The sequence below is a fragment of the Takifugu flavidus genome, chromosome 13 (assembly GCF_003711565.1).
Source record: "Takifugu flavidus isolate HTHZ2018 chromosome 13, ASM371156v2, whole genome shotgun sequence".
In the NCBI taxonomy this organism is placed as follows: Eukaryota; Metazoa; Chordata; class Actinopteri; order Tetraodontiformes; family Tetraodontidae; genus Takifugu; species Takifugu flavidus.
In genome coordinates, this window is record NC_079532.1 from 4,044,105 (window position 1) to 4,069,123 (window position 25,019).

The 25,019-nt window shown below is 43.5% G+C and overlaps 4 protein-coding genes and 1 long non-coding RNA gene across 21 annotated transcripts in view; 2 read left to right on the top strand and 3 right to left on the bottom strand.

The window, feature by feature from the left end:
* The first annotated feature begins 637 nt into the window (after nucleotides 1–637).
* Nucleotides 638–2,882, top strand: LOC130535700 (pro-neuregulin-4, membrane-bound isoform-like). Of its 2 annotated transcripts, none has more exons than XM_057050888.1 (5): nucleotides 638–946; nucleotides 1,151–1,184; nucleotides 1,266–1,359; nucleotides 2,056–2,200; nucleotides 2,286–2,882. In XM_057050888.1, exons 2-5 carry the CDS (start codon nucleotides 1,175–1,177, stop codon nucleotides 2,484–2,486), a joined length of 450 nt encoding a protein of 149 aa, XP_056906868.1. In that variant the 5' UTR covers nucleotides 638–946; nucleotides 1,151–1,174; the 3' UTR covers nucleotides 2,487–2,882. The 2 variants fall into 2 exon arrangements, with proteins under 2 accessions (XP_056906868.1, XP_056906869.1); XM_057050889.1 differs by having other exon boundaries at nucleotides 821–946; nucleotides 2,056–2,208; nucleotides 2,286–2,489.
* A 538-nt stretch (nucleotides 2,883–3,420) lies between these two features.
* lactb (lactamase, beta) lies at nucleotides 3,421–6,038 on the bottom strand. 2 transcript variants are annotated; one of them, XM_057050872.1, is made up of 6 exons: nucleotides 5,573–6,038; nucleotides 5,401–5,467; nucleotides 5,015–5,205; nucleotides 4,622–4,925; nucleotides 4,374–4,539; nucleotides 3,421–4,268 (listed from the first exon to the last, which is right to left on the bottom strand). In XM_057050872.1, the coding sequence occupies exons 1-6, from the start codon at nucleotides 5,939–5,941 to the stop codon at nucleotides 3,743–3,745; spliced, it is 1,623 nt and encodes a 540-aa protein (XP_056906852.1). In that variant the 5' UTR covers nucleotides 5,942–6,038; the 3' UTR covers nucleotides 3,421–3,742. The 2 variants fall into 2 exon arrangements, with proteins under 2 accessions (XP_056906852.1, XP_056906851.1); XM_057050871.1 differs by having other exon boundaries at nucleotides 5,561–6,038.
* Nucleotides 6,039–6,782: 744 nt separating this feature from the next.
* tpm1 (tropomyosin 1 (alpha)) lies at nucleotides 6,783–14,648 on the bottom strand. Of its 10 annotated transcripts, none has more exons than XM_057050877.1 (10): nucleotides 14,356–14,648; nucleotides 13,585–13,710; nucleotides 10,925–11,058; nucleotides 10,684–10,801; nucleotides 10,506–10,576; nucleotides 9,680–9,755; nucleotides 9,464–9,526; nucleotides 9,296–9,365; nucleotides 8,875–8,953; nucleotides 8,281–8,499 (listed from the first exon to the last, which is right to left on the bottom strand). In XM_057050877.1, exons 1-10 carry the CDS (start codon nucleotides 14,467–14,469, stop codon nucleotides 8,496–8,498), a joined length of 855 nt encoding a protein of 284 aa, XP_056906857.1. In that variant the 5' UTR covers nucleotides 14,470–14,648; the 3' UTR covers nucleotides 8,281–8,495. The 10 variants fall into 10 exon arrangements, with proteins under 10 accessions (XP_056906860.1, XP_056906862.1, XP_056906859.1 ...); XM_057050878.1 differs by lacking the exon at nucleotides 13,585–13,710 and adding an exon at nucleotides 13,924–14,049 and having other exon boundaries at nucleotides 14,356–14,646; XM_057050880.1 differs by lacking the exons at nucleotides 8,281–8,499; nucleotides 8,875–8,953 and adding an exon at nucleotides 6,783–7,452.
* Nucleotides 14,649–14,722: 74 nt separating this feature from the next.
* Nucleotides 14,723–16,171, top strand: LOC130535701 (uncharacterized). Its single transcript, XR_008953193.1, has 2 exons — nucleotides 14,723–15,134; nucleotides 15,949–16,171. It is a non-coding gene; the product is annotated as an uncharacterized LOC130535701 (long non-coding RNA).
* A 6,366-nt stretch (nucleotides 16,172–22,537) lies between these two features.
* tln2b (talin 2b) overlaps nucleotides 22,538–25,019 on the bottom strand; it is a 57,509-nt gene continuing 55,027 nt past the window's right edge. For all 6 annotated transcript variants that reach the window (XM_057051776.1, XM_057051775.1, XM_057051774.1 and 3 more), the window contains one exon: nucleotides 22,538–24,846. In XM_057051776.1, coding sequence (XP_056907756.1) covers nucleotides 24,718–24,846 — 129 coding nt within the window. In that variant the 3' untranslated portion in view covers nucleotides 22,538–24,717. The remainder of the gene's footprint in view (nucleotides 24,847–25,019) is intronic.

The following is a 25,019-nucleotide window of genomic DNA, read 5'->3' on the forward strand; positions in this document are numbered from 1 at the left end:
AGAGAGAGAGAGAGAAAGAGAGAGAGAAACTTTAGGGATACTTAATACTGCTTTTATGGTATAAATAACCTGGTACATTGAATTTGTATGAAAAGTGCTCTATAAATAAAGTTTGATTGATTAATGATAAATTGCTTGATGGATAAGTGTGAGCCTTTGTCGATGTTGGATGGATGGATGGATGCATAATAGACAAATAGATGGATGGATGGTAACCAGGCACTTTTCAAAAGGTCAATGACCTCAAGGTAAACTATAGAAAGGTGTTTCTGATTAATGATTGAAGAACCAACAACAACAAAAAATCATTATGCAGCAACTTTGTTTGAAGAGCTACTGTAGGGCCAAGAGGAGAGGCCTAAATGTCATCTGCTCATTGAAGTCTGGTAGTCAAAATGAAAGAAAGCTACATGTAAGAGAACTGATGCATTATGTAACGGTTCTTCTTACTCTGTAATTATTGTTGTTATGCTAGTGACGGGTTTTCCCCTTGTTGAGAAAGTTCCCACGATTCCATTCATGCCATTGCTGCATACCGATCGGTCCACGTGCACAACAGGTGAGCTCTTCCTCCAATCACAGCCTGATCTCATGATGCCAAAGAGAAACAAAGGACCCTCAAGAACAAAGGCAAAATGGACCAGAGGTCTTCATCAGAAACAGGCAACAAAACAATTCCTGTGAGACCCTTTACAGCCCTCAGCCCTCTCCTGTGTTATTACCTTTACAACATAGTTCACAAAAGATGACCCACAATCCCTAGCTAGCACTGACATGAAGCTTGGCATCTAAAATGTGGACAAACTGCAATCACAACATTTTTTTTAAACCAAAGGAGGAGCGCGCCTGGGTGCATCCTCCTCAACAAAAAGAGCTCCTGGGTGACTTTAAAGCGTCACTATGACTCACCTGCACTAACAAGCAAAAGCTGGGATTTCACGAGCTGGTAAGAAGACGTTTTGATTTATTTCTGTGAGTGTGGCGTTGAACCCATTTTACCCTTCGCGAGGAACTCCTGACACCTTTAACTTTTAGCAAACACAATGTGCGCTGGTTTACATTTACCGTTGGTATTTAAACCCTCTGATTGTCAAAAGCATTCCTGAGTGATGAGACCGTCCTTTGTTGGCTGTGCTTCTTCTTTTATCAGGAAAGGGCAAACCAAAGATTCCAGATGATGGCAGGTAATTAAAAAAAATAAAAACGTGCAGAAATATCAAACATCTTTTTTGACTCTTACCTGAAATGTTGCTATATTTGAGCAGATCACGGAGACCTTTGTGAGGGGGTGGACACCGCCTACTGTATGAATGGAGGGACCTGCTATAAAATAACATTCATGGATACACTCACCTGTGTGTAAGTCTGACATGAAACATCCTTTTAAAACCACAACATCAAATGACACATGCACAGACACACACAGTCTGAGATCACACTAGCGTTATAAAATGCTGAAGCAAAATTGAGACTAAAGTCAAACATTTAAAAAAAAAAAGAGGAACCTCCATTTTTAGGGTCTTGAAAGTATTCTGAGAGTGTTTGAAGCTCAGATTTTAACATTTAGGCATATTTTTTGCAGTCAATAACTGTCCCGGACACCTCAATGTCAGGCTTTCCTCCCTGCAGCCACTTTCAGTTGCAGCTGGTTTGTGGGTCTGTAGTCCTCAGTAACTGAACTGTCTCACAGCTGAGGCCGACACCAGGGCACTGACTTGGTTACAGAAGATGAAGCTTACCTCCAGAGGTTGTTTGGCTCGTAATTCATTTTCTACTGATCGCTAGATACAGTTGATGTCACCAGTGAAAACTGCAAATCCACATTTTTTCTTGTCTAATGATGGTCTCCTTCTGTTTGCACTGAACCTGGATCTCATTGGTCCGCTGCAATTCTTTATCAGCCAACTATCACTAATGAACCAACAACTATAAATGATGCCTTCTGCACAATGAAACCAAAAGTTTGCACTTGCATCTATCTGTCAAACTAAAAAACAACCATCCTGTTTCAAGTTAAACAGTGACGGTATAGTAACAGTCCATATGTTGTATCAGATGCAATTCAAACTACAAAGGCAGTCGGTGTGAGCAGTTCCAGCTCTTCAGCAGCTCCACCTCTGCAGAGAGAGCAGGACTGATCGCCGCCATGGTCGTCGTTGCTCTGTTCATCTCAGTCACCCTGGCGGTCATAATCTACTATGTACGCAAGTGAGTGCAGCGTGGATTTAAGAGGACTGGTACAACCAAAATCCACTTGATTTAATAGAGCCTCTTGTTACTTGCAGGATGTTAAAAGCCAAGAAAAAGAGGCAACAGAGCACCCCGCAACAGTACTGGAGGGTCAAACCCAGAGTATGATCCCCGTTCTGGCTTTGCTGCTCTGTGGGAAGTCACTGGACTTACTGGAGCCATTATTGCATCAGACTGGGATTGATCAACAAACAAGAGGAGGCTGCCGGCTGATAATTCTTCCTCATTTATCGTGAGGTTTTCTGGGCAGTTTGAAAGAAGCTATAACTTGTCAGCACACGTAGTCGTGGGGAAAGTGGGTAGTGGGTGGGAGCTGAATCACACCATCCACACAGTCTCTTAAATTTAAAAGACATTTCAATTTATGTGCATTATTAATGAAAGGTATTTGTAAATTTATGATGGACTATGTACAAAAAACAAGACAAAACATAAACTATAATTCTTCAGTAAATATTTAACTTCTAATCTAATTTACGGCATCAATGAATGAACATGTTCCCCATGCTTTCAGGAGATATTCTTTACATTTTGTAAATAGATTTAATGATCATTATTGCATGATTTAACAGTGATAAACACTATGTTTCTTCTACAAAATGTATTAAAGAAAAACTTCATAATTAACCATATTTACCTCTTGAACTCGCCTTGAATGTTTTCATCACTCTGTAGTTTAAAAAGGTAGGATTGGCCATAAAAATGCAGGATAACACTGTGTGTAGGAGTCCGTATAATTATAGAGTATCCCAGGCCATTCATTACTCTCTTTAAATCTTAAAACAGGGGCAGAGGAGATCCCCAGAGTATCATAATGAGAATGGTTGCATCATATTCAATTCAGCCAGTACCACAGTGACCTAAAACTTGTTGGACTGCATTGCAATCAGCCTAATAGTCTCTTTTTTAGGGACTTTCGACAAACCATCTGGAGAGGAGAAATGCAACATCCCACTGACAACAGCTTAGCTGCTTGTAAAATTAATGTTCTTCTTCACAGAACAGTTGCGCAGGCATTCTAGTATTTTAACTCAATTTTTATAAAGTCTGAGGTATCACCGGTTGCTTTAAAGCACAAAGTAGGATGTTGCCAGCCTGTCATTGTGCTTATTCTCAACAGGGAAGATAAGAGTAAATCAACTGGAGAAAACACCCACTCAAGTCTAAAAATTGTTTTCAAAAAAGTTAATGTTACGATGAGGAAATATACATTGCAAGAAAATACACAATTATTGGACCCCCCAGCCCCCAATTCCAGTCATTCCTTTCTTTGCCTAAAAAAAGCTTAAAATGTACGTAAACTTTGTGGTTGAAGTCTATATTTGCATACAATAATGTAATCTGGCGCCACCAAGCGGCAAAATCCAGTACCAAATGGATTTTTTTTTAAAAGAAAATTTGGGCTTTGCAAAAGAAAAATTTTATTCTCCACCATTTTTTGCTACAATATTTAGAATTAGATCAAAGGATGATATTATCTGAAGGGATAAATTCAAAGGCCTCTTGCTCTGTCAAACTCATGTGCAATTTTTAATGCAGTGCTATTGAGTCCTACCGACTGCATGTTAGTCAAAATTGTCACAACCACCCCCTGCGGAGGGACAGGGACCTGGCCTTGGGGCTGGTTCATCTCCTCACTGGGTAACACCAAGAGGACACTGCTAGCCCCTACAGCGCCTCCTGTGTGTGACACATAGTGTCTGCGCTTCCTGCACTGGCCGCATTTTTGGAATTTTTCCACTACCAGCCAAGCTTGTGCATAGAGTCCGTCCTTATCCCAGCTGGCCTCTGTCCTGTCAACGGGTGTCCACAGATCTTTGGCAGTTTGGGGTTTAAGGAAGCCAGGAAGCAAATCCTGCATGTCCTTGAGCTGGGCCACCTGGTAGCTGTAGAGCAGAGCATTACCGAAAAGTAGCAGGTCCCCCACGGTGGAAAGAAAGCCACCTCCTGCCCACTTGTATGAGTTGTCCACATATGGACAATTAACAACACGGCCTCTTTTGTTGAGGAGGTAAAACCTGCAGAAGAACATCAAACTAGTATTATTATTATTACGAACACATGCTTGTCCAATCTATCTGATGTTAGGGATGTGAGACACTTGGGATGATATATTATCTGACCTGGATCTGTGATAAATAATAGGGTCATTTTCATCAGGGACAGTGTTGAGCATTCCCAGGTCATGAAACATGCTCATCATGAGATCCAGGAAGCTCCGTTCAGCAGCTCGCTCCATTACAGCACTAAGCAGCGTAAAGGCATGGGTGGAGTAGAGGAAAGTAGAGCCTAAAGAAGATTATGTACACGTAAACCATTACATCGACAAAAGAAACACTTAAATGGGTTTTTGAAATATTAGGTGTTTTACCAGGTTGGAAAATGAGTGGGTCATCTTTGAAGAGGTCCAAAGCTTGAGTGACACTTTCAAACTTTTTCTTCAAGTAATATTCTTCATGCTCAAACTCCTTTTTGTTCTGAGCCTCCTTGTTGCCATGATCTGCTCCAGGTTTATCCTTGCTTGAAGCCGAGTTCTTAGGAACCTCTTTTTTAATTACCGGTGCCTTTAACACTCTCTTTGCTTTCTCCTTGTCTTTCCTCACTTTGTTAGCGTCTTTCTCATAATGGCGTATTCCACTCAGATGGGACAGAAGCATACGAGGGGTTATTATGACCTGGAAGAAAATGTGTGTGAGTGTGAGCTGAAGGTGGAAAGAGCACACCATTGTTGGAGAAACTGGTGGATTTAGTTTCATTGACTTACATCCTTTCCTTCAAATTGCTTTTGAGGAAACTCCGGAACATATTTCTGGACGGGGACGTCCAAATCTAGTTTTCCTTCTTCGCACAGCTGTGCAGCAGCTGCAGCTGTGAGGGGCTTGCTGATGCTGGCGATTCTCATGACAGTTTCTGGCGTGCATGGCACACGATTCTCCAGATCAGCATAACCAAACCCTTGAAAATGAAAAATGCAAAAATTGTAAACAACAAAATAAGAATATTTATGGACTACGACGCAGCCCGTGGATATTCTAGTATTACTCTTGTACTTTTTTCCTTAATAAATGTGGCAAAAAAAGAGAAAAGTTTGTTTAAACAGTAGTGATGCGGTGAATAACCACAAAATGGTCGAATACAGCAGATATCGACCTTCAGACCAGATTAGAGATCCATCCACAGAAACACCAACCACCACTCCTGGAGCCCCGACCTCGGTCTGGGTAACAGCAGAAACGGAATAAATGCATGCGCCACCTCAATCGGACGCCTATAAAGAGAAAGCCAAAAATAAACCCATGCACAAGCCTACCTCGCTGCTTACCTTTATCCGCTCCACAAGTTCCCTGCTAACTTTTCTGGCATCGCTGTAACGATCAATAGTCCGAGTCTTTGTTTCTTCGCCGGAAGTGGTAACCGCATCATTCTGATAGTTTAATCCGACAGCTACCGCTAACCCCGCACCAACACCGCAAAGCCAAACCCGGGACTTTGCCTTGCATTTAAAGCCAAAGCGGTGCGACTCTCCTGTGGATCCTCGTTGTTGTTGTTGCTGGTTGAAATATCTGACGCGATACGACCGCGGTGGCTTGATTGGCGCTCCGACTCCTTGCGGGGTTAACAAAGGAGATCCGTGCGCTTTTAAAAGGTTCCATTTGGCAGAAAAAGTACGGGAAGGAAATAATCGTGACATGTTTTCCTCACGACTAGCAGCGTTTATTATTGACTAAAACTATCATCGAAGGGGGTTGCGTCTCCCCACCACTTCCTCTTTGCGACATCGATTCAGACCAAAGCAATCGAGTTAGAGGCGAAACAATCAAGCGTCAATCATTCGATACGTACAGTCACATTATAGTTTATATATAAGTTGGTCATCGTTAATGGTCAACCTGGCTGACTGTTCGCTGCTACAGTACACTGCACACCGATGTTGTTAGCAAGATCCACAGTCATTTTCCTATTCAAGAGCAACATCAATTTAAACTACATCTGATGAGAGGACGTGCGTTCTTTCCACTTTAGTCAGATAATTATTTATTTTTCATTAGACTAGCAAAGAACAACTTAGGAGCTTTTTACTAGTCAATTCTAGACTGTGCGTTGAGTAAACCTCAACTGAACATGAGGTCTATTAATTATTGTTCGAGAAACGTCAACTCAACCGAGGCAAGTTTTCCGAGTGATCCCACCAGCTAAAAGTCAAACTGACGGTCATCAACACAAAAATAACCAGGAAGCAAAGATGCAGAATTAAACATGCAAAGAGATTTTTACAATCTGCTGAGGAGGCTGTAGAATTTATGGTTTTTACATTTATTTAATTCAGATGACCTCCAGGGTCAAGTCATGCATGTATCACAAAGTTGGAAAACTTTTAAAATGTGCTTTTATTTAGATCCTTGTTTGTTTTGTATGTTTTTTAAAACATTAGATATGATAAACATCACCACTAACACATTGCTAAAACATAATACACAACCTGGTAACTCGACACATTTAAAACGACCTAAAAATATGCAGTAAGGCATCAGTGTTTTCAGTCACTGTTTAATGATACAGTAGCACCAGTATACAAACATGACAGAATTAACCAATCTATACTTACATTTGTCAGGAAATGTTTTGTGGTAAAAATAACCTTACAGACTGCATAATATGCAACATGGTGTAATGCAGTTGCAACATTTCTAAACTTTGTCCTTTGGTATGTGCATAATCGAAGAGGAAAGACAGGCACCAGCTTTAATGCAGATGCCAAAAACAATCCTTGTAACCAGTGTTAGCTGTTGTTTCACCACGAGTTAAAATACAAACCAAAACAGCGATAGCCACAAATGTTTCACGGATTGAGAAATGCTGACTGTTCAGATAAAATCTGGCTAGAAAACGAGTTTTTTAAAAGGCGGTTTAGATATCATCATCGGCAATGACCGAGCTCTACTTCCCATTAGCTTCTTGCCTTGGATGATGTCCACTGAAGGCAGAATGGTGCAATAAAACAAAACAAAACACTTGGCTGTTTGAGCTCCACCACAGGCAACAAAACAATAAGGGGATTCTGGTAAGCAAGGTGCGTTTAAAGCTGAAACCACACTGGGTGTTGGGTCAGATTGAGCCTTCACAAATTATTCAGTTCCATTAGAGTCTGGTCCATCATTTGGTGCATGTCGAGGTTCTCCTCTTTAGCTTGTGAAAGTTTTTCTGTTGGAATGGAAAATGAAGATGGTTTAATCTCAAGCATGCAAAACTAGTCAGTCAGCAGGGATTAATCAACACTGCTCTATTTGAAAATGCTAATTTGTGTAAGTTATTGCAATGCTTTTGACGCAAACTAAACATCAGTACAACCAAGAATGTTAGCTAGCAAATGCAACTCTGCAACAAAGACACAGCCATAATGTTACCCTAAACCACAGAAAACACACAATTGTTAAAACATTTGAATTGCATTTTCCCAGACAGTCACATTTTGAAGCGAGCAGGCATCATAGCCACATAATATCTTTGGAAGAGGGAGAGGGAATTCAACGCCTGCTGACACCTACCTTATCTTGCAAATGTTATAAAACACACTGGCAATACTTCAAATAAATTATGTGATCACATTATTGAGGTGATTTAGAATTCTAATAAAGGACGCGGAAGGTGTTTTATAGAGTTTTGTTTTTATTCAAATATGACAGGATTCTCTGTATCATACAAGGCCCGTGTTTGGTATAAATTCAGTGTTTTTTCATCCATCCTTTCAGCAACCAGATGAGGTTTAATTAAACATACGGTTCCCCTATAGAACCCCATATCTTCACTTCACAGCAGTCTTTCAGAAAATGCTTTTCACCAATACTAAATCTCTCTAATCCTCAATCTATCCTCCTGTCACTGAGCTAAACTGCTGCATCGGTCTCAAACAACTTGGCTCGGCTATAAAAGAACACTGTAAGACTGGACACCAGAAGCAGGTTGAGAAGAAACAAATTTTAAATCAATAAACAGAAATCAGTAAAGAAAAGACAGGACAGAGTAAAGAGATACAGGGTACACAGAAGAAAGGGTGTTTATTTTTTCCACAGTGCAGATTCTAGATTCTGTACAAGGGGTGAGTTGCAATTGAATTAAAGATGAAACACGTAAGATGGAAAGGAAAGAAAAGACATAATGGAGAAGGGAAAATTGAAGGAGGACTGGAGAGAGCCGACAGATGCCGCTCAGCCGGCGAGAGACGTCTTTGATGAGGTGTAAAAAAATTATCTGTTGGGGAGAGAAAAAGTACGATGAAGCAAAGGAGCCGGTGTGGGACCTGCACGCTCATGGCACAGCAACACCAAGAACAGGGATGCACGAGCAGCACGCTGACAACACAAACTTGGCTCACGCATGTAAATGCGTGCATACACCATGTTCACACACTAGCAATGCAAAGGCGTCTTCATGGAAACCACACACGAACAAGACGTAAGAGGGAAACCGTCCAGTTGCACAGACACTGAACACCCCACTGTCTGATTTAAGAGCATATTAATTAGGCAGGATCATAACATGAAAGTTAATGTAGTTAAGAGAGGTGCAGGGAGGAGGAGATTGATGCGGGGGCAGGGATAACGGGTACAGGTAGCTAGAAATTACATGGAGGTCATGTCGTTGAGGGCGTGGTCCAGCTCCTCGCTGATGGCCTTGTACTTCAATTTCTGGGAGTACAACTCGTCTATTGGCGTGGTACAAAGGGAGCAAAGGTCAGAGGGCACGTGACACAGAGGTCAAGGGTGAAGCACCAGCACAACATGGCAGGAGTTGGTGACAGCAAAAGAAAGTAACAGAGGGAAAAAAAGGAACTGGATATTATGAGAGAAGGTGCGACGGCAGGGACCGGACTTTGGTTTCATGAGAGTATGAGTCACTGAACAATAATGCCTAATGCCGCTGATAAACATTAGACACTTTTACACCTCCAAACTAAGATGAAAACAAAGAATACTAGAGCAACCGATGGCCGAAGAAATAAAAAGTGACAATCTGTCCAGCCAAATAACCAGGAAAAAAGTCGTACCTTCCAAGTCATCAATGGTCTTCTCAAGCTTGGCTACTGTCCTCTCAGCAAACTCGGCACGAGTCTCAGCCTGTGTTAGAGACACACGTTTATGAGTATGTGCGTGTGATGCATCCATTCAGAACTGTGTAAACCGTCCTGGACTTTAGACGACTCGTGATTCTTTACCTCCTTGAGCTTGTCTGTGAGGACCTTGATTTCCTCCTCGTACTTGTCCTCCTTTTGTGAATACTAAAAAACACACATCAGAGTCTCAAAAAAAAGAGTCCATACTGTCACACTGCAGAAATCTAGAATTAAACTGATATGAACAGATTGTGTTTCTCGGGCTCCTCGGGTTCCCTTCCACTGGAGGGGGGGTTGTAATCAGAGGGTTGGTCTTACCTTCTCAGCTTGGGCCTCCAGTGACTTCAGGTTGTTGGTCACAGTTTTCAACTCTTCCTCAAGCTCAGCACATTTGCTGATGGGGGTTCAGACAACGGGGGAAAGGTTGCCAAGAAGAATAGGAATAAGAGTGGGAATAGAGGTAAAGAGGAAAGTGAGGATGGACAGAAATATAGAAAATAAATGAAAATTCAGAAACAGTCAGACAGAGAGAGAGAGAAGAAAAAAAATAAGAATTACAGATATTTAAATGAGAAGAAAAGCCCAGTACCTCAAAAGTGCCTTAAACAGAGCAGAAATGTGCAACTCACAAAGACAATGGTTTAGAAAGAATGAAGCAAAGGTTAGGCCCTGCCTCTGCAATCAAATATCGGATGCACCTCATCTCAAATATGCATACGAGGAGTTATTCTTGCCAGATCTCTGTCATGATAGAGGCATGAAAGTGTCTAACTGTCAGAATGAAAGAGCATTAGCGAGGAGAGGGATGAGTAAAGTAAAGCGAGGCAGTGACTCAGGGGCAGGAATGAGGGGAGGAACCGGGGGTTCCTTTTTGCCTGTGGTACCTGCATAGCTGAACAGCTTATCGATTTCATGCTTTGCTCCATAGCCCTGAGCTCATCGTCCAGTCTTCGAGCCTCCCTGATAGAAGGTGTTGACGCAAGCCATGACCATTCAGATCACAAAACAGCATGCAAAGAGCCAGCATGTACGGTCAGAGAACGGAAGGAAAGTGTGTTAGTGCTCAAAGCATCAATGGCTAAAACGCAAGTGAAGGTGCGAGTCTCGGGAGCATCAGCTGCACGTGCACATGAAGAGGCCCTACCTTTCTGCCAGCTCGGCGCGCTCCTCTGTACGCTCCAGGTCGCCTTCAATGATGACAAGCTTACGGGCAACCTTTGGGCGCAGCACAGCAGTGAGTCACAGCGAAGGAGGAACCAGATCACTTTTGTTTTTAGTGTAAGTTGTATCTTAAATCCTTTGCCCGGGGCTGAAAAGCTCACCTCCTCGTATTTGCGGTCGGCCTCCTCTGCAATGTGCTTGGCCTCTTTAAGCTGGATCTCCTGCAGCTCCATCTTCTCCTCATCCTTCATGGCCCTGTTCTCAATTACCTTCATGCCTCTGTGTGCCAAGAAACAGTCAGTAAGGGATGTTAGGACTTAAACGAACCCTCTGACTTCAACTCTGCAATCCCACAAATCCCAGGAAGCAAGAGTTGCCGTTTCGCTTCTGATGAGAACTCACCTCTCGCTCTCATCTGCAGCCTTCTCAGCCTCCTCCAGCTTGGTCAGGGCAGTGCCCAGACGCTCCTGAGCGCGGTCCAACTCCTCCTCAACCAGCTGGATGCGTCTGTTCAGAGAAGCGACCTCTGCCTCAGCCTAGAGAGACAATAGCCGTCAAGACAGCCTGGAATTCAACAAGCTCAACAAGAGCACACACGCAGCACGTCAGCCCAAAGAATACTGTGTTCTATTGTGGGTGCATGTGTGCACCATCGCTGTTTCACATTGTTATTTTTACAATTCTTTGTGGAGATAACCTTCCCAGGAGCCACTCTGTAACGATACCAATGTCCCACAGCAGCCTCCACACTGGTCCCCAGACAGAACCTTAACAAAGCTCAAGTCAAAGGCCCTGAGAGTGTTACAATGCAACTGGCACAGAGGCGACTCCCTGGATAATTCACATCACTCAGAGATATTTAAATGCAATGAACCATAACATTTGCAAATAATCTGCATTAGATCAGAACTTTCAGGCTCCTGGACACGTTTAACAGTGGCTTTTGTGCTCAGTGAAACCAGGCCAGAGAAGCCCCGACCAACCTCCTGTTTGCAGGTGTGACTGCAACCGATCAAAGTTCATCTTCAGCTGTGAACTCTCTCTGAAAACACCCCGTGGTTGATTAACGTGAACTGTCAACGCAAACCTGAGCGCTGCAAGCTTCAAAACATCTGCTCAGTGGGTAACTGCCACTATGTTGAGATTGAGTGAAACTATACTGCAATAACCTGTTGGCCTTATAAGGGAATGTCAAAGACGCAAGCTCACAGTGACACTTACAAATGCCAAGTTCACTTGCGACTTCCTGTTAGCTGTGACAGATTCAATCGTAGCCTCTCTCTTGGGTACAGTAAAAGTTGTCACAAGAGGGTTAAATTCATCTGTAAATTTTAAAAAGGAATGAAAAAGCATTGGTTTGCTGTGCACAAGGCCATTTAACTTCTAATAGGTGCTTCATTCAAGCCTCAGTGGCAGCAGGGACCACAGCTACAAGCATCGCGGTCCACACGGACCTTACTGTGCATCAATTCATGTTTTAAAGCAAGCCCTCATAAATAAACACTACAAGAAGAAGCCTTTGCATGAGCAGCTCTAGGCAGACTTAAAAAATGCTTACTTGTTCCCTCTCTTTCTTATGTGCAAGCAACTCCCTTTGTAACTTTTCGGCTCTCTCTTCTGCAGCGTCTGTCTTCTCCTGTAAGACTCTGATCTTTCGCTTGACGGCCTCCAGCGACGTTACTCCGGCCATTGTACCCGCAACAGTTGGTTTTAAAAAGGGGTCTTGGTGCGCAATTTCCGACAGACTGGCATGCGACGAGTTGACGTCCTCGGTTGTGCGCAAGCTGGAAACGCGCAGAGCGAATGCCTGCGCTTTGTCCAGGAAGTACCCCTTATTTCGAAATATTTATTAAACTGCGTAGTATTTTAGTTGTTCCTAAAATCTGATTTGCGATGTTTTGACGAGTAGCATCAAGTCCGACAAATATATTATTCAGCTAGTTAAAACAATATTAATATAGCGCAACAGCAGTTTAATCCTTGTGCTAAAGCCCACATCATTGTCAGCGTGACAGCGCTTGTGGTCAAAATTTCTAAAGGCCACAGCGCCATCTGCTGGCTCGTTTTAGCAGCGCCAAGTCATTTCACCTAACTCTCCAACGATGACATTTTTGCAGATTACTGCAGAATAAAAATATTTAAGGTATTTGAATTAATAAATCTGTTGGCCTATTTGATAGAATCCATACGTTACTGCTGTGACTATTAACGGGAGTAAGTCTGAAACTCACTTTTACACATCCTTTTAAAGTATTTCGGCGTGTTTCCTGACGCCTCTTTCTTTTTTACCACTACACCAAGATTCCTTTAATTCTTGTTTTCACTGTATGGATTTTACCCTTATATAGCCATTAATCTAATTTCCTTGAAAGCGGCTTGTCTCCAGGGGCTTCAAATGTAAACAATCAAACAAACAAAAAAGTATCATATTTTGAAAATCTGAAATGCATATGCATTACGATAGATCATTTATTTGATTTGTTTGCACATCATCCTTATGAGTGTGCCTGGGATAGTCTGGAGACAGTTTTCTTCCCCTTTCTGTGGAAGCAGAGAGAGCAGCCCGCAGATGTGAGTTCTATCTTGACCATATAAAGCAGTGGGCTATATTTATCTGGGAGCCTGCACTGTTGGGAAGACTGAGCATTGGACCGCTCCACAAAAAAAGACTTTATTTGAGATGCATGAGTCTGGAACAAAAATAAACGTATTTAAAAACGTGCCAGATGTTTACTAAGTGAAGAATCTGATATTCTTTGGGCAGACTTGTGAGTGTGGTGATGTGATTATTGGAATGACAGCTCAACGATGTGATTAGAGTTGATATCTGGTCCGGTTTGATGGGAATAAAAGATGCTTAAGCTGCGAATCTAATTCGCTGTAGAGACATGGGGATTTAAGATGATCAGCAGAGACATCTTGTCTCTAGTTCTAAAGAGTCTAAAATGTTGAACTGTCATTTTCGACGGCGATGAGGAAATAAAGGTGTGATGAAGCAACGTGCAAAAAGGGGTGCCTGGTGCCCCCACCCCCACCCCCCGGGAAACCTCCCCCATACTTACGTCTGTGGCTTTCTTTTCTGCCAGTTCAAGCTTCTCCTGAGCATCTTTAAGAGCCTCGGAGAACTTGTCCAACTCATCTTCTGTCCCCTTTAATTTCTTCTGCAGGGCTACCAAATCGTCCTCAAGCTGAGGCGCGTTTCAGTGCGCGGGCAGTTTGAGAGGTGGTCAGCGTGAGCGCGCACAGGCGCACAGGAGCGACAGAGGAAGGGAGAGGCGCAGAGGGAGGGAGAGACGTAGAGATAGAAAGAAAGAGAGAGCGGCGACAGGGGAGTGCGCAGGGAAGAAGGGAAGAGAGAGGAGAGGAAGTTAGGGGAGCCCGTGCGCGTCTTTCCCGGATACCTTGGTGGCGACCTCCTCGGCGGTCAGCAGCTTCTCTTCAGCCGTTTGGAACTCCTCAGTCACTCTATCTCTCTCGTCTTCAGTAACACGTAATTTCTTTTCCAACTCTCTTAACTCGTCCTCTAACTACACACCAATATAAAAAGTTGCAGAGCACAACATAACATAGAATAAGCATGCGGTTAGTACATCATTAAACAAGATCTATATTTCCCTAACTTGCAAAGGTTATATCATTATAGCATTCTGAGTTCTACTTTAAACTAAACAGATGAACTAAACACTTGTATCTTCCAGAAAGATCAAGAAAGAAACCCTGTAATCTCTGGTTAATCCCTTGTGCGGATTATCCACGGTTAAATGTAGCTACGAGTCCCGCTTTTTAAACTAAGCTCTTGGGTTCCCCCATAAAAGTTAGAGAAAAAAGCCGACCTGTTTGCTTCTATCCTCTGCTGCTTTCTTGTCTGTCTCAGCCTGCTCTGCTCTGTCCAAGGCGTTCTCCTTGTCGAGCTTGAGCATCTGCATCTTCTTCTTGATGGCATCCATGGCTGCTTATCGTTGTTTGGCTGCACCGAGGAGAAAAAAGATCAAACCCAATAACGTCCAATTTAAAACCCAGGGAGAGGAGAGGAGGGCTAGAGCGTCTGTGCCTCACTGAACGCTAAGCTGGAGTGCAGGCTCTGCCTCGCTGTGCCCTGTCAAATATGTACTTTCATTTGGGGGGGAGACTGGATTCCATTTGGACATCCAATGCTATTTTGGAGGAGGCGTGCGTCCGTGTCCGGGCGTCCTGCGCGCCGATTCGTTGCTCTCAAACATTTGACTTTTGATACGCCTTTATATGGGCTGTGATGGACAAGCAGGCGACTCTGGAAGAGACTTGCTGTGGTTTTGGTCGCAGAGAGGATGCAGATGACATTTCGGATGAGCAGATCATTTCTTATCTGCGCACTTTATTTAATTTTACGCAGCAGCCTGCCAGTCATTTTGTTTCCTTCTGTTCATTTCCAGAAATCTGGGATCAGTTTCTTGTCTGTGTAGATGTTTCCTCTTCTGAGTTGTTAGTCCTACTATATGTGACCCCGTGAGAGACTGGAAGTGGGACCAGGGGCAGCTGTCACAAGAGTGGCTTGTGGTATGAATGTGTTTTTGGGCAAACGTGAGTGAGTTTCACCGAGGAGGAGGTCTGAGGAGAAAGCAGTCAAAGGCAAGTCATTTTTAAAAAGAGATGCTTTTGGTGAGCCAGAGAAGCCCCGGAGAGGCATTGCCCTGAGTTTGGAGGGTGGCCCAGGATGGGAATTTGTTTATCTGATAATGTCTCAGATATCCTCCCTCCAAGCTGTTGATGCGTCAAGTCGTCCTGTCAGCCAAGATGGATGCTTTTACACCTTGGCAGCGGCTCAGAGTTTGAACAATGTCAACCAGTTAAGCAACTGGCAAAGGTCTGGGATATGCAGCACATTTGTTAGGGTTCATCCTGAGTGGGGGAGGGCATGACTTTTGTCTCTTTTACTTAAACAAAAAAGCAACATTGACAAACAAATATCAAAGTATCCTGAAGACCCCACAATGAATCTCAGGGATATTTTTAGGGCCGTTCTCTCTTTCACACACCTGCTTTAGTCTTTAACCTCTTAAGTCCCCGCGTAGATCCAGCGCTCTGTGCCAAGAGTCCGGGGTCTGATGCTATGAGGTACGACCCCTAAAATAAGACCAGTCTCATTCGGGCTTTGCTCCGTTTTCTCCCACATTGTTGTTACCCGGTGCTGAAATCAGACAGATGGGCCTTGACCCCTGAATCCCCCACCAAGATGGCGGCAGCGGCGGAGGCGGCAACAGCAGAAACTGTGCTTACAATAGGTTCACGGCGTCGCTTTGTTCTAATTGGCCGGTCATTCTAGGCACCAACGTCAAAGCGTGGCAGACTTTGATCGACAGATGCTGTAATGGAAGAGTATTCAGATAATCTCAAGCTAGCCCTTGTTCTAATAGACTGGCATCCGTCTAATTGTGATTGACAGGCAGAAAATGAGGGGAACAATGGTCTGATCTCATATCCGCCAGTCTTCTAGGCAAGATGAATCAGAAGAGGCGCATGAGATCCGAAAGCCACAATTAAACTGTAAATGCTCTGACAGCGTGCACAATAATGTATTATAATGTACTTTTAACCCATAAATGTCACAATTATTAAAGTGAATATTACATGAATTTATGTAATGTTAATAAAACACCCAATCAAATGAAATGTTGCCCTTTGCACCATCTTTCCATGAGAATTTTGCTCACTTAAGTATCATCTTTATCTTATTTCATGTCACATTCAGTATACTTCTGCAACCATGACCACACCACTGGAGTCCTAATTTATGGAGATTTTACTTAATAAAAGTTTCACTTAATGGACTCAAGGGAGGTTTGTGATGGCCTACTAGATTTCCCATGGCATGCTGGGAATGGAAATAGGACCAATTATGATGTTTAACTCCAACTTATTGGCACAGTAAAAATAGCCCTGGGTCCACTCTGCTGACTCGGGTTTAAGTAGTTTCAAATGTCTCATTGAAGGCTACCGTGTTCTGACTTACATCCCACTGGAAAATGAAAGGCCGTCTCCTAACAAGGCAGAACTCAAGGACAAAGTTTCTTTTTTGTCCGTGTTCATTACAGGAGAATAAATCATAACAATACTTACGGCCGTTTTGGGCCTGTGGTGTCCTGAACGCACCACAACTCCTGGATGAGCTTCCCTAACTTGGATGTTAAAGAGAGAAATAAGTCTCCAGGCATATAATTTGGTGCACTTTGGAAAATATTTCTGCTTCTTAAGGCCTGTAAAAGCTTCTGCTAGAACAGCTGATGGAAAGTTATGTCTAAATATATAAATGGAGAGCAAATGTTTGTGATATCACTCATGCCACAGTTATGTACCAAATCTTCACCGACGAACGAGTTCCATAAGCACAGATGCTGAATTCATTTCGTGGGCAACCATCTTTGTCTTTAACGGTGGGTGGAGAAGTCATCAAAGAGCTAAAATTCAATTGAATTCAGGGTATACTAAGTTAAATCCTAACTTTCAGAGATTCAAAGACAACATTGCTCCCCCCAAACACTTAAATCACGCTGGGTCGGATCTCCCTTAACTGAGTTGCTGTGGAAGGAGGAGCCGAGACCATCTTGGTCTGCGACCCCTGAATTTGTGTTTACTTAAGAACGCTCTCAGGAGAGACATTTAAGGTTCTGTTCTGATGAAAATGCCACTGCTTTGCAGAAAGACGTCCCGTGAGTCTGCTGAGACGCAAAGATCAAGCTGCGTGGCCAAGCTTGAAAACTTTTAATGACTGTCAAAGTGTTCCAAATGATTTGAAACAGGGAGAAGCCCCTGTGCTGCCGTCAAACCCGGAGCCGAGCCGTACTGGCAGGCCGCTTGTCAAATACCATGTGAAGATTTGTGCAGGCATCATCCGGTTATATATAGAGAGAGAACTCTTTGGCTCTTTCAGACAGTTCCCCTGGGATTATAGTCCAGGCAGAGTTTAGCAGAGCCAAATACTGTGTGAGAGGAGATTCTGCAATCCAAGCTGTAACCGAAGTGCAGATGAGGGTCCAGATGGTTTATTCACTGCAGGGTTCCAATCACATATACTAATCTGTGAGCACAGGTGGACATCCAAGTGCTCCTCGGGCGCCGCCGCCTGTTCCCCAATAGATGGTTGTTCCGTAGAGTCGGGACACTTGGACTCACCGAGAGGGATGTGGCGATAAAGCTGTCGCCGAGGGCGTAAATCAAGCGACGAGGTGAGCTGCGTTCAGGATCAGAGAAAAACCACTCTGCCCCGTGCTTCATCAGGCGGGAGGTGAGTTTTCAGCTGGATGGCGGAGGCGCATTTTTCAGGCGCAGGTGCGCGACCAACGATGAGTAAGAATCTCTCCTGGCCAAGTTTTCGCTGCGGCGCAACGAGCTGGTGTTGAATGAAAGGAGCTGTCATCGCTCGCCATACGCACGGCTCATAAATCTTGCAGGCCAAGCACAAGATGTTTTTAGTCCGCCATGTTTATTTATACAACCCCCCATGGTTAGGGCCCTCTGAAGGCTCTCCTCAAAGGATCAGTGAGAAAAACTTGTCTTCACTTATAGTTTTTCTGTTTATTTTGTTACAGTCAATATGGATGTAGCGCTCAAGACGCAACAACAAGGTTTGTATGGGAGAATGAGAACATTTGGAAATGCTGAAAGCTAATCATGAAAATGATGTTGTTAGGTTGAATAACTTCTGAAAATTGGAGCCGAAGCACACCTTCTGAATGGGAATTCATCAAATGAACCTTTAGATGTGTGCAATAACCACATCTTATAATATCTTCTAGTTTGCAGTAGGAAAGACAGCCAACATGTTAAAACTGTCTTGCTGTATCACATCACTGAAGCAGTACAACAACATGATTTGATCTGTATTCGCAGAGTCAGATTTTAGTTGTTTTTAAAACATAAAAGTGTTATTTATACCCATCAGAGGCCTGTAATTGTCCATGGTTGTGGCCTGAATTGGTGTTTAGGTTAAAGCAAAGGAAGTAGTGAAACACTTCTGTTGTTTGTGTACGGCTCGAGTCGTTGTTAAGATTCTGCAGTAATTCTGAAGTTAAACTTTGCAGCGAGGCCTCGGCAACGCCGCAGAAGCCACGCGGAGCATCTGAGAGGCGCTTACGGCGCAGAGCGCCACAAGTGAAGGATTCCAGAGTGACAAACACAAATATGGGATAATTGAGGAATATTTGTGGCCTGGGCTCCTCCCGGACTGTTTGTTTGTGTTCCCTCCCTGCAGAATGTCGGCCGTATCTGATGCTGCTCAGTCAGCTTCGACTGGACGGGGGAGGAGGGGAGGCATTGGGGGGGAACTGTCGCGATTCATTGCGAACTCATGCGGGATTCCACGCTAGAGTTCGTGTGTGAAATTAAAATCACTGTGAAGGGCCAGACGTGCCATAGCAGGAATACTGGCACCAAAGAAGCTATTCTGCTCTGCAGGCTCATCTGCAGTTCAGGATAGTAGCGTTCGGAGCATTTCCAGTCTGTTTATTTATTTGTTCGGAAGCAAATGTTTGCTACTTGGCAGCTTGAAAAGTTTCCTTCCTTCCTGTTCATCATGCTCTTGTCTCTGCCATCAGGGGCTCAGGGACAGCCTAAAATCTTGATGGTTGATATCTTTAACCTCTATCCGTGCAGCAATCGCTTCTCACTCTCCTCGGCCTTGTAGCTCACTCCCAGCTGCTATGCATCTTGTTGATAGTTCTCTTTAAATATTTGCCTCCAGTCTTTTGCCCCTGATGTCACAGGGCCAGACGTTTCTGTGTTTGCACACAGGAGGGAGAATCTTCCATACATGTGTCCATATAAGGGCTCTCTGGGTAGGCGAGGCAGAGGAGGCAGGCGGGCAGGACGCTTTTGTGAGGACCAAAGACTCGCTTGATATTTCTTTCCATTTCAGAGGGCAATAAAACACTCCTCACGGTGAAGAGGAGGGTGCTGGACTTCTAGGGTCGTGTATGACAAGAAACAAGCATCTGGCCACTCTCTGAGAACACTTATTGTAGTTTCCATTTTTGCTGTGCAGAAACTCCAGTTTTCTAAATCTGAAGAAGAAAGTAGAGGTTTCCATTGAGCGCTGAAGTTTTCCCGTGAACTTCAGACCACAAATGACCATAGGCTGGCAGAGGGAAGGCTGTAATCGGGAAGCTTTGTTAGGATCTCTGATGACGAGACATTCCAGTGCGGTTTTGAATGCCTCACAGGCTGTGCTCGCCGTGACGAGCTCACAGTGGTCTGCAGCGAGGAATCCCACAGGAGCACGCAGTTGTGCAGCACCTGCATTCTTCAACCTAAGCCCGTCTGCAGCCTGGTGTTTGATCAGAGACCGTGACCGTTTCGACTTACCACCTGATGAGACAGTTGTGCAGAGCTACTGGGCTCAGAGGGGAGGGGGGGAAGGGTTCTCTTCAGGAGTCTTTGGTGGGGACGGTTCAGCGTGGGTCAAACAAACATTCCAATAATTGACACATTTGAACACATGCTAAAACAGCAAACCCTGATTAACAACATCTCATGTTCACCTTGTTGTTTTAAAAGGAATAAAGTGAAGAGTCTTTGATAGAAATGTAGAATCAATTTCAACAAATGCTCTTATTTTGGTAAAAAAAAAAAAAGGTTTATCAATGTATAAATAAGCAACTGTCAATATTTGACCAAAAGAACAATTTTTTGTTTGAGTAAGTTATATTTTAATGCAGCAGACACTGTTGCATAATAAAATAATATCTAGTGTAAATAAAACATCAGTTCAAGTATGGACTATAACATAGATCCATGCAGGATAGAATTTCCCTGTGATTATCCATTTTTTCTGTCTCCACACCAAATCCTTTCAGGAAAATTGGCATCAGAGTTGAGAAAAATGTGCTGAGCACAGTGTGGAGTGTTTATTCAGCTTTAATACAGGGCAGCGAGGCTTCAGCATCGAGAGGAGACAAGGAGCCAAGAGCTTTTTTTCCCCGTCTTTTCTGAGTAGGTTGAGTAAAGTTTCCTTATTAAGACTGAAACCTTGGATGGACAAGGGTTGCATTTCACTTGCGACAGTTTCAAACCCAGGAGAGGCTGCAGATTAGTGCAGTCTGAGCTGAGCTTCATTCACTGTCAGGAATGACGACACACGTCGGGGGAAAATCCAAGCAAATGGCTGAAAAACAGCCTGGTGTAGGAGGACCATGTGTTGGAGTGAAACAATATCGTTTGGGAGATATTCCCAATGCTGCCCATGGAGTTCTCCAAAATTAGCAGATGAGCTTGATGTCTCAAAGGAGACCCGATATAGCTCCGCTGTCAGCTGAGAGCTGCTGGGCCTTCCTCCTCTGCTTTAAGAGACAGAGCCTGTGAGTTGTGTCACTCAGCAGAGGATGGATGCTCACTCGTACTGGATTTCACTGCAGTGAAGGCACCACCCACCTGTTACCTCATGGAAATCTAAAATTGAGGCCTTAGGAAGCTTCCTGCACTTTAAAATGGCTGCTAAACCCCCAGAATATGCCCAGAAAGGCTTTTATTAAGCCAATTCCCCAGCTGGAACCACGCAGTTTCACTAATGCACGATTTAGAGCAACATTAGGGGGTTTGGGCCCACAGGATACAGACAGCTGAGAGTTATGAAAGAGCAGGAGGAATCTCCACAGTCTCTGTTGACTCATTAAATCAGAGGCTGCACAGTGGGGACGTAATGGAAGCAGAATGTAGGATGGTCCCCGCTGATGTCCTAAAATAGTCATGTGCTCCAGACCTGAGTAAAAGATCCATCAGAGCAAGGACGGGACTGGGCTGTCAGCGCGAGTGAGTCACAGAAACACAGCCAAGTCAACGTGTTTCTCCTCTGCTGGTTCAGGGGATTTATGTGCCGCCGAACAGCCAGAGTAAGGTGTTTACATCCACACACTGCAGCGCCTCTTCAGCCTGAAACACACAGTATCCCTGCAGAAACAGAACAATGGATGCACGTTGGAGCCTTTGTGCTTATAAATATCCTGTGATTTGTTCATTCTGCCTTTTCTCTGCCAAACCAGTTTCAGGTCTGAACCCTGTGAAACTTCCTGTCCAAAAATGAATATCAGCCCTGTGAACAATGTTGTTTTTTCAGCCTGTGAGTCGGATCTTTTTGGAACTTGATTTGGCCGCTGATAGGCAGGTTAAACGTTTTTCCTCGGCTGTACAGAAAGATCAGTTCTTCTCAGAAGGTCTAAAGTACGCGTAGCTCATAAAATATTAATAAAAAAGAACTGTGAGTTATTACAACAACACACAGGTAACAGTTCAAACCTTTTGCTCAAAGTCTTGATTCCTTCTGAGCCTTAATTATACAATCTGATTTTCACTTAAACTTGTTTTACATACTGCTGCAGGTCGGCACTTACATATGGGATAGTTTTGCTCAGGCAGACGCGACGTACTGCAAATTCATCCTGGGGTAGGACACGTCTACGGTACTCAAGCTCAGTTCTTTTACTAATCAGCCAGTAATCATATCAAGAACACCTCTCTGCTCTGAATCAGTCGTCAGCTGGGGCATTTTCAGTGCTTTAACAAACAAAAAGTTAACCAGATCAGCATCTTCCTGTGCAGACTCTCCCAGTTAAACACATGGCTTTAGTTTCCCCTCTCTTGTGTGGCCTGACCTCGCATGAGACCAAAACACTCCAAACAGCCAAATATGGTGATCATTAGGAATGCTAGTTGTTTCGTGCTGACCACTATTAACACTATGCACTTTCTCACATGCTAAGATGCTCAAAATGTATGTTAAGCAGAGACAGACCAATAATATTAAACAGTCCTCAGTTTAATTGAAACAAAATAACTAAAATGGGACATTCTTCAAGGTTTGCCTTGAGTTAATGAAATCCCATCCTCTGTTTCCATATTTGGTGTGATGGACTTCCTTGAACCAGAATTTACTGTACCGGTACTCCAATCATTTCCTGAATGAAGAGAAATACTGCCACCTGCTGGCGCGAATGTGGTATGGCGACCCCCCGATTCCAATAAATAAATAAAATAATCTGAACGACATGCTGGTTGTTTAAAACACTTTATTTATTTTGGTGAATACAAAAAATATTTTTGTGACCAGATAAATATTATACACACAGCATAGAATCATAAAACTAACACAGTCACAACATCTAGTCATAACAAAGCTAGTAACTTTATTTTCTGCTTCTGGCAACACTCGCACAAATCAGACAACATATTTTAGGGTAATTCTTACATTTAATAAGAAAAAAAACCAACATAATGATTTGACAATGAAACAAGGGAGTTATTCAGTTTCCAAGAGGAATTTGGCATCATGATTTCAACACTTTCTCAACTTCAAACACAAAATTGCCACATTCTCATGGAATGCAGTCCAATATCTAGCCTACCGATATGGTCTCGCAGTCTTCAGGTATCCACAGATGCCCTTTTTCTATCAGCATTGTGACATTGCAGGCAAGTGGGTCACCAGCCAAGGCATTGGATCGTATGGCAGAGCACTAGATGAGAGTTTATTACGACCCTGATGGGGGATTAGACTGGCATAATAATGTTCTGATCCAGAGAGGACGAGGCTCAGGCTCCCACTGCCAAGCCCGATCGTTAGCTGCTCGCTGGGCAGACTCAAGTAAGGCACTAGTACACAATGCAGTCCTGATACTGGCAGGCTGGACAGATGGAGCTGTCCTGCTTTAAACCTTCAATATCATTTATATTAAATCAATAAAGGAAAAAAAAAACTTTTCCTATCAGAATAATTCTATTTCCTTCCGGTCTAAACGACAGCCAACATTTAGCACAATGAATGCTTTTAATTGCTCTCTTCAGTGCGTACTCCTTTGAGGAACGACAGTGCATAAAATGTTCATTTCATTCAAGAGTCCAGAGCCAAATGTGATTGCACACAACCTTATTTTAACAACCACTATCAGTGCAGCGTCTCACCGCCATCCTCTGAGGTTAATCTGGGCGTGACGTATTGCTGTACGGTTTAATTTTGCACGTGACGAGGCAATGGCGGGCGAGCAGGCGGGGGCCAACACCAAAGAGCGAACTGCTATAATTTTGTCCTTTATTTCAATTAGCCGAAAAAACATTTCCAGCACAATTTTCTAAAAACATCCAATAAAAACACATGTAAACCAAGGTGATGTAAACATCCTGTTTACAGGAGATGCAGGCCAGGGCGTGTCTGCAGCACCACAGTGCTGCCTCGTCACACATTCTGCCTGAACAGTGTAGCTAAGTGGCTTTACGCCATTTAGAGCCGTATCACATTTCTTAATAATGGTGCAACCCTGGGGGGAGGGGGGGTCATTAAGCAAAATCTGGTTCGTGTTAATGGGAGAGGAATTAACGCAGGACGACAAGAGAGAACAAGCGTGATAAATAATGTAAACATATATTCCTTACACAGCTCTGTGTATGTAAGGGGAGACGTGACGCTTACAGGAAGTGACATGTATAAGCAGCAGGATATATTTGGTCACGTAGAGTCCAGATTCTCTGAATAACACAGATTACACCAGTCCGCTCTTTAAGACTGATGTCAGAATAGTGGAGAATAAATATTTTCATAGCTTTAGTGTTGGTCGGTTAGCATCATACTTGTGATGGTTACTGTTTGGCATTTAGCTGAGTAATGCAGTTTATAAGGAACTACAGCTCTCTAGTGATTGACTAGTTTAAAAGCACACCCCGTTTTCACATAACCCTTATTAAAACACAAGTGCCCTATTGGTGCGTAGCTTCCTCGATATGTGTCAGCATGATGCATGCAAGCCGGTGGTGGAATGAGCCAGCCCAGACGGATACATTTGCTCTGCATCTTTACAACAAACCTTCAAACCTTCAATGATTAAAGGACATTCACGTTTTAGAGAGGATCTTTGATTGATGATTGTAACAGTCGGTAATGGAAAAAAAAAAAACAGAAAGCAATGAGACATAACATAAAACGTTAACATACTGTCTTCATTTGCTTACAATAGCATGTGTGCACACTTCATACAGACCTCTGTTAAAGCCAGTCACTGAAACACACACCCACACACACCCACACACACGTACACTAATAAACTACAGAGAACAGGCACTTGTTTTTTCAGCAAACAGGCCTGTTTCAAGTGCTGTAATAATCCTTGGTTATATGAGAAAGCAGCCAGTCGTACTTCAGTTTGCTCCAGATGGCGGAATTGGCACGTTGGCTCAGCCCGTTAGCCTTCGTCCTCCCTCAGCTCGCTGGGCAGGAACTTGTACTGCTGCTGCCGAATCTGGGCTAACTTCTTCCGCGCTTCCTCCAGCTCGCGCTCCTTCCTCAGCATTTCCTCCTGGGCTGCGATGATCTAGCAGAGAAGTAGAGGAACAGCTGACAAACTGTGCTGCCAAGTCACCCTAATCCCATTACTACTGAGGGAAGTTTTAGACAAAAACAAACAAACTACAGACACACATCAGTCTACTCTACAGTGTGATTTGGATGTTTTCCAGTTTATGTGTGATTTTTTTCTTGTGATTC